Source organism: Serinus canaria, chromosome 9 (genome assembly GCF_022539315.1).
Source record: "Serinus canaria isolate serCan28SL12 chromosome 9, serCan2020, whole genome shotgun sequence".
Taxonomy (NCBI): domain Eukaryota; kingdom Metazoa; phylum Chordata; class Aves; order Passeriformes; family Fringillidae; genus Serinus; species Serinus canaria.
The window spans coordinates 16,443,313-16,451,503 of record NC_066323.1 but is presented as its reverse complement, the minus strand read 5'-3'; the positions used below and the strand labels follow the sequence as shown (position 1 = coordinate 16,451,503).

Here is an 8,191-nt window from a genome sequence, read left to right as displayed (position 1 = left end):
GTGATAAAAAGATGACCAAGGCTTTTTCAAATCAAAAGGTTAACTGAGTTTTAGTAGGTAATTGCTATAGAGTTAAAAAGGCTAAATTATTGTGATGATGCCAACCTATAAAATAATCTAAGGAAAAGACTAAAAAACTGTGACTTATGCCAAAAATTTCTGAAAAATAACAAAAACTTACAGAGGCTTAAAGCTGCTGCTTGTCCCTTTTGAATGTTTGCTTAGACAAATTATGTTGAGGCATATATAGATGGAAGTATGGAAAAAATAGTGCATTGTTTATCAAGAATAGGGTCAGTTCTAGAATGACATCTTCTGTTTGAGCCATTGGTAATTGTTGTAAGACAGATAAAAAATGAGTTTTGTTTAAACTCACGTTTTGTCATAGAAATTTTAGCAAAATCTTTTCTGTTCGCTGTCCCTTTCCAAGAGCAATTCTCTGGTAAATTTTGAGCAGCTAATGAATGATAAATGATCTCATCCCAAGTGAGGGACACAGGGCGGGGGAAGGATGCTGTGTGCGGGCAGCAGGCGGAGCTGCTGTGACCGGGACAGCAGGACCGGCCCCGCAGCCCGCCCAGCGCAGCCGCGACATACGGCGACAGCAGAAACCCAACCAACCTAACTATCATCACAACAGCAATACCACCAGTAACAATAACAGCGATAATCTGGAAAGAGGTGACAGTAGAGGAGGTGGCCATCCCTGCTCCAGCCCTGCCCAGGTGACCGGTGGGTGCCGATTACACTCAGCCGGGCAGGGGCAGGAGCTGCCACACTCACCTTCAGCAAACGAGGCAGTTTCTGGTTCCTGCTCCCCTTACAAACAGGAGAGCTCTGAAACATCCGTTCTCCCCTGCCAAGGGGCTGCCAGGTTTGTTTGTACTGGGTGCAGAGCACGGCACCAACACGGGTGAAGAGAAGGAAAGCCCCAGCCCAGACTCAGTGTAAATCTGGGAAGCTCGGCTGCGCTCACAGAACTGCCTCGGGATTTACCGAGGCACTCATGAGAGCTGAATTTGGCCCAGAATTCAGGAAAAAGGGCTTTCAGCGTTTGTTTCCCCGAAAGAATCAAGGCTGCCAGCTTCTTTTTAGCAGGAGGGGCCGAGCCTGTGCTCTCACTGACCACGGCAGGGCTCTCCTGCCTGCCCACACCATGCCAGGAGTGGGGAGCAAGGGAGCCCCCACACCTTTGTGCTCGTATCCAGGCATCAGGGAGTGCTCCCGCTCCTCCCGGGCAACTCACCCCTCAGAAATACCACTGTGCTGGCTTCAGAGGAGACAAAAGACACAGTTGCTGTTTCCAGGGGCTAAACAAACAAAAAGCAACAGCACTCACCCCTTCAGGTTGTGTTAAAGTGACCCCAGAGCAAGTTCTCCTGTTTCTCGTGAGCCCAGCCCACAGCTCGCTCTGTCAGCACACACCCTGCTCCTGCAAGGACAGATTTCCTCCCTCCATCACCCAGACTGTGCCAGGGACCCAGGAGAAAAGCCTTTCAGTTCAGGTGGGCCTGTTCATCATCATCCCCTGTGGGTACACGGCAGTATATGTGCCCCCTCTGGGAGCAGGGTCACCCTGTGGGTCACAGGAGTCCCCGGGCCATGTCCTGAAAGAAATGGCACAGTGTGCAAGGAAGAAGTGTAAAAGAGAGGCTGCAGAGATCTGAACAGTCAGGAAAATGTGAATCTTTCCCTTCCACTACTGAATGTGTCTGTGGAGAAATGTGCCCTCTGACCCAACACACCCTGCACACCTGCCTGTGTAACACAGAATTTGTACTAGATATATCCTGTGCTTAAAATACACAGATTTTACACTGTTAAAGGCAGTATTTTCAGAGCCATCTTCCTTTGACTTGAGGCCCTTTTCCATGATCTGTTGCAGGCAGGTGAAACTTGTCCCTTTTTTCTCCAAATGAAGTATTTCCCCCAGGCTAGATACTGACCTTCTGCCTCTTTCTTTTAGATAAAATAAGATTATGCTAAGTAGTCACACTCAAGTACCTTTGGTATGAAAGAGTAGAGAGAAGGCCATGAAATCTCTTTAACGCTGTTTCTCCCAGGAATCCCACTTCTGCCTGGATTCCCAAGTTCATGATTATCCCATGCCTGCCCAGTGCAGGTCTGCAACCTCGTGTTTAGAGAGCACTGCCCTGCTCTGAGCCCCTCCTGTCCCCGTGAGCCTCCAGCCCACCCTGGCACACCCACAGCAGGCCTGGGGAGCCAGCCCCTGCAAGCTCCTCTTGCCTGTTCCCTACTGACCAGACATTCTCTCCAGCTCTGAAAAGCTCTGCTGAGTTTGCAGGAAAAATTAAATAATCACCCTTGGGGATGTAACATATCACAGTAGGATTCATTAAAGTCCACAATTTTTGTGGAGCTTGTGAAAACCTGGGGGAGGTTTGTTGAATGAAGGGTCCTGTTCTGTAGGTTTTGGTGCCCAAATTGAAGGGTTCATGAGCATTACTTGGCAGGGCAGAACCAGCTGGAAGGGCTCAGAGCAGGGACTTCCCTATATCCCCTCTAGAATTCAGATATATTTAAGGGAGAAAATACCTCTTTGCTGTACTCTTTGGAAGGCAAATATGCCCAGATGTGGCTTTTCTCTGTATAATTTCACTCCTCCTTCATTTTCTTCCTATCTCTTTCCCGCTGAGATTTATTTAATCCCACTTGAGACAGAAAACTGATCAAGATGGGAGTTATTTCAGCATCTGTTGATGCTGAATCATGATTTCATTTCTCCCGTCCTTTTTACTCTTGAGGATTTAGCAATTCCCTCCAAGACTCTCAACTTCTCTTGTCTTCTGTTAATTAAAAACCAGCTAGGATTGCCAGCTAATTGCACACTGGTTTAACAAAGCCTGGCCTGTTGCTGTGTTTATTTTAAGTGTCACATGAATAGGCAGCAGCAGGTTTTACTGGCACTTCTCTTCAAGTGTGTGGTTTTTGCATGTACTATGCTGAGCTGGGAAAAAGGTCTCAATAGAAATAGTTATCTTCAGAAGTATTTAAAAGAATATTCTTATGTTTCAAATCTTGCAAAAAAATTGATAACACTGACAGATTTTAAATACCAACAAAGGAAAACCAGCATGACCACTGTGACCATGCCACGAGCTTGTTCCAGTATGTCCTAGCAAGGATGGTGAGTCCCCACAGCTGAGGACATCCAGCTGCTTGGGCAGATCAGCCAAGCTGCACCTTCAAAACCCATCTGAAGATGTCACTGTCTATTTTTTAGCATCTTAGAACAGCTGTAGGAGTCACATGGCTTATTCCCATTCATTACACAACGTATCCCTCACCTATTGTGCATTAAAAAACCAAACCAAACAACAGCTTTCTGTAAATACAGTGTTATTTTTTTCCTGCAGCCTCCTCAGCATCTCTCCACGGAAATTCAGTGTCTGCCTCAGTGACCCCTAGTGGGATGTCACAGGACAGAGGTACACCCTGAGCAGCAGCAGCAGTCACAGCACAACCAAAAGCTGTGACTTTTGGTTGTGCTGTGACTGCTGCTCCGCTGTCCTTCGGCAAGCATGAGTCCATCAGGCCCGTTTGGTTTCGGTCATATATAGAATTCCTGCTCTTCGTCCCCTGCAGGCCGTGCCGGGCAGGACCTCGGGGCTGGCGGGGGGCAGCCCGGGGCTCCGTGCGCGGCTCTGTCGCTCCGGGCCGGGGCTCGCAGCGCCGGGCCGGGCAGGGCAGTGCCGGTCCCGGTCCCAGTGCCGGTCCCGGGGGCTGGCAGCGGCTGGAGGCTGCTCCGCAGGGCGCTGGGGAACAGGCTCAGCGGGCAGCGGCCGCTGCCGGGGCTCCGCACGGCCAGCCCGGTGTCCACGTCGGTCTCCGTTCCCCGCTGCCCGCGGCTGTCGGCGGGAGCCGCCCGCAGCCCCGCGCCCGCCTGCCCGCGCAGCGACAGCAGCGCTGCCCAGCACGGCTGCGGGGCTGGGACACCGGGAGCAGAGCGCAGGGGCCTCGGGAGGTCACTGCCGGCCCGCTCCGAGGCGAGGGCTTCACTTGGGGCAGATTTGGCTTTACCCTTCGGAGCTCTGACCTCCTGGCTCCTCCGCCCAGGATCACCCTGTTTTACAGCGAGAGGGGCTGGCACGCAGTCCTGCGGGATTCTTCCACTGCCTGTATTGTCATGCTGCTGGGAAAGCCCGATGTTTGTTTCGAGGGTCCTGGAGCTGCTTTGAACCTGTTGAGAATGAGAGAAGCCGGTTATCACACCCCTCTAGCCTGACCAAGGATGATGCTCGCTCCAGGCCCGGCTGTGCTGGGGTCACCTGCAGCCTGAGTCAGCACACCTGGGGGACGTTGTGGATACAATTCCATGTGGAGTCTGCGAGCAGAGCCTGGGATTTAGTTTGCAATATGGCAGGAGGTCGGGGCAGGGGGTAAATTGCAGGTACTCGAAAGAAAGATTTACAGTATGGGCTGAAGAGCTGCAGAGTAAAGCACTAGGCTGTCAGCCTGCTCTCTGGAACTTGGACACAAGATACATCCTCAAGTTCAAGTGGATTGCACCTTCCTTTGTGAGGGGCACAGTGCAGCATGGTCACATCCCAAAAAAAGCTTCCAATTTTCCTGCCAGTGTATTCATGTACATCTGTCATCTCAAAGACCTTGTACGTACAGCAGGAAGAGCCACAGGGTAATTTAGGAAGGGATCTCTGGAGGTCACCTGGCCCAGTCCCCTGCTCCAGACAGGACCAACTTCAAAGCTATGTGAAGATACCCAGGGCCTTGATCACTCCAAGAGGGTGAAAACCAGTTTCTAAATTGATATTGATTGAGGCAGCAAGGGCTGCCCTAAGATTAGTGTTCAGAGCAGCACAAAAATAGGCTGAACCAAGTAATTAACTTTACCTCTAAGAGAAGACTTCTGGGAGGAAAAAGCCAGGTCAAATAATTTAAAATCCAAATTACAAGAAAAATAACCAGAGGTGGGAGGGGTTATTAGAATGGAAAGAAAGCACACTGTGCCAAACTTCTATTCTACTCAGATGTGTAATTCTCACTACATATGATCTCAGCACAGACTTTGTCTTTTTTTTTTTTTTTTTTTTAAATTTGTATTCATGTAACCTCTGGACTGCACGCCTCAACAGAAAAGGCAGAAATTTCCTAGTACACATCTCTTTGTCACTTTTGCCCAACTGCAACTCACTTGTGATCTCACAACCTTAATTGCAGGCAGTGCTGTATCAACATTACACTTACAAAACTTCTGGTTTTGGATGCCAAAAATTTGCTTTGAAAAACATTTACACAGCAATGACTTATCAGAAAAAGATTAGGCTGCTACAGTCATTTTTTTGAGGCAGAGGAGGGAAGATGTTAAGCTAGTGTGCCCTAGAAAACATCAATAATCTGCATTTCAGGCAAGCAGTAATGATGTTAATTTAACTGTATAAAAACATCCCAAGGATCAGTGCTTCTATTTATCAACAGCATCACAGCACCGGCAGACACCGATTACTGTATTCACAAATTCAAAACAAAACATGAACAAACAAAATCATAATTTCCATTTTCAACCAGTCCTGCTTTCCTTGAAAACAAGTAGATAAAAGAGCTCAGCACCACAGACCCACCTTGAGCAGAATTGTATTTCCTTCATAGTCCTGTGTTTGCCACCTGGTGCTGCTGATGGGCACGCAGGGGTTGGGCAGGAGGGGCACCAGCTGCCCGATTTCCTGCACCTTGAACTGCAGGGCTGCCGCGTCGGGGGGCTCAGCCGCCACCCCGATGGGCAGCTGCTTCAGGCACAGCTGCACGGCCACGTGCGGGGTGGAGTGCAGCACGAAGACACACAGAGTGCCCTTCTGCAGAGTGCCCTCCTTCCGCAGGATCAGCTCGTAGAGCCGCACTGCATCCTCGTAGTTGTCGAAGCTGCAGTGGAGGGTGACGCGCAGGATTTCGGGGCCGCGGCGCACCCGCCTGATGCCCCACACAGGCAGCTGCTCCTCCAGGCCATAGAATTCCTGCTGGGATGGGGCCCAGGGGGGGCTCTGCCCGTTGGCAAACTGGGCACGCTGGTACCGCCAGGGAGGGCGCTGGAATTGCTCGTGCACCTGGAAGATCCGTTCTTCTCCCCAGTCCTCGTGCAGAAAAAGGAGGATGGATATCCCAGGAAAGCCGCAGCTCCTCCTGCGGTATCTCTCGTAGTATCTCAGCGGAGGAATTCGCTCGGACACCAGGAAAAGGCGAATGTCCAGGCAGAGCCACTCCAGAAGCCGATCCAGAGTTTGCTGCAGTGGGAATGAGCGTCCCAAATCGGTGAGGAGATGCACAGTCATCAGAGACTCTGCTCCGTCATCCATCGCAAAGACTCCAGGCAAAAAATGAAACCGGACAAATTGGTGCCTTCCTTTAACTCTGCCTCGGGAACACAAGGGTGTACTCTGAGCCTTGAAGAGAATGAGCTTGGACTCCTACAGGCTTTGCAGTAACCAGATGAAACACGTGGGTAAGCACAGCGTGCCCCAGAGGGGCCTGGTGCAGAGTGACAAGGCTTTAAGCGAGCGGTCCAGGTCACATCCCAGCGGAGCTCAGCTCAAGGCTCACTCCCAGCTCAGGAGCTCTGGGCACTGAGTACCTGCAACCCAAGCGTCCAATAACAGCACTGCATCCTCCTGCTCCTGCCGTTCACAATGCAGGACGGCAGAGCTGCACAGCACTGCAACACCAGCAGCGATTTTCCAGGGTGAGGCGATGCCCACTTGTCTCCCGGCAGTGGAAGTGGCCGCTCCGGACCCAGCCGAGTCCCACCAGTGCAGTCACTGCCTTTTGCAAAGCCCATGTGGCACTCATGGCTGAAACCCTCAGCAAATTTCCTTGTAGTCAGCAGGCTGGCTTTGGCTCATTGTAAAAAGCCTGTGATCTCTGTGAGTCCCACCCTTCTGGGGCACACAGATAAGCTGTTCTTTGAAAACAAGGAAGGAAAAGAAAATAACAAAAGAGAAAACCCAACCATGTGAATATAACAGATAACAATAAGGGCAGATATAAATCAGGAAAGAGGAGCTTTGGGAAAAAGTCTCAACTCATAGTTACACCCTTCCCAACACAGGTGACTTGCTGCCTAACTGGAAACCAGGTCCTGGGTTATTGTACATAGCCCATAAAAGCTGGGTACCAGGCTTTCCATTCTCAGTGCCCTCTTTTCTTCTTTTTCCTCCTTTATTTTTTTTTCCTGAGATACCCATGTAATCAGCAGCCTTAGTCAAAGTCCAAGGGTTTTTTTCTTGCTCCTTGTGTTTACATACTGGTACTTAGCTTACTGCATAAGCTACAATAGGAGTGCTGAAAATACACTGCTTTCCAGGTCTCTTCTAGTGTGGACAATAAATCACACTGTCCCTTCATCTCCCTACTTGCCAGCCCAGCAGCAGCACAGTACAGGTCAAGCCAAACCCACTTCCTATACAGAGCTGCCCCCACTGTAGCCAGTATTCAAATCAAACCTGGGCCTCTGGTGATCTGTCCAGCTCCATCTAATTAAGGGCAGCACGTCTCTCTCTCCTGACATCCCAACTTCCCTCTCAAACAGCCAAGCACACAAAGCAGTGGTTCACTGTTAAGAAATCCCAGCATTAATAAGTCAGTTATTCAAAATTCTGAACTACTTTTTTTAATATGACCCTAACTTTATATTCAACAAGTAAAATCTCCAAGGGCTAAAGGTATAAGCAGCAGTGCCTTGGTTTCTTTTAGGGAGATCCCTCTCACTGGTAGAAACTCATGTTCGTGCTTTAAAAGCTACACTGACACCTATGTACAATAAAAATTAAAAAGACTGTCTAGAAAATGAGAAAAAATATTATTTTGCACCCACCTGCAGCACTTCGAGCAAGTGACTGCTGTTGGGAGGGAGACAAAAACAAAATCCAGCCTTCAGACAATTGCAGGAAGAGAGTGAAGAGTGCAAGTGCTCAAAACATTAAAATGCTATAGATGAGCTCTGAACAACACAATTTCATTAAAATATGGAAAAGGAAATGATTCATCAACTCCTTGCTACAGGGCAGGGGCAGGCAGTCATCTGCCTTCCTGCCTGTGAAGATCAGGGGAATTTGCCTGTACAGGAAAACACTGAAACTAAGTGAATTCATCAGGCCCTGGGTTGTGGCTGGAAGCAGCTCCCATGAGCAGGGTCCCCTATTCCCACCCCAGGTGAGAATCC

The 8,191-nt window shown here is 49.6% G+C and overlaps 1 protein-coding gene across 3 annotated transcripts; it reads right to left on the bottom strand.

Annotated features, from left to right (window-relative positions):
- Nucleotides 1-3,343: 3,343 nt before the first annotated feature.
- On the bottom strand, nt 3,344-7,971 carry FAM124B (family with sequence similarity 124 member B). Of its 3 annotated transcripts, none has more exons than XM_018913340.3 (4): nt 7,844-7,971; nt 7,473-7,582; nt 5,601-6,931; nt 3,344-4,201 (listed from the first exon to the last, which is right to left on the bottom strand). In XM_018913340.3, exons 3-4 carry the CDS (start codon nt 6,327-6,329, stop codon nt 3,572-3,574), a joined length of 1,359 nt encoding a protein of 452 aa, XP_018768885.3. In that variant the 5' UTR covers nt 6,330-6,931; nt 7,473-7,582; nt 7,844-7,971; the 3' UTR covers nt 3,344-3,571. The 3 variants fall into 3 exon arrangements, with proteins under 3 accessions (XP_018768885.3, XP_050833881.1, XP_050833882.1); XM_050977924.1 differs by having other exon boundaries at nt 5,601-6,926; XM_050977925.1 differs by lacking the exon at nt 7,844-7,971 and having other exon boundaries at nt 5,601-6,926; nt 7,473-7,813.
- Nucleotides 7,972-8,191: the final 220 nt, after the last annotated feature.

What these genes read in the sequence shown, in the direction of transcription:
- FAM124B (XM_018913340.3), bottom strand. Translation starts at nt 6,329, where the DNA reads ATGGATGACGGAGCAGAGTCTCTGATGACTGTGCATCTCCTCACCGAT. An exon ending in GAAATACAATTCTGCTCAAG is followed by an intron (nt 4,202 to 5,600) that starts GTGGGTCTGTGG and finishes CATTCTCAACAG; the next exon opens with GTTCAAAGCAGCTCCAGGAC.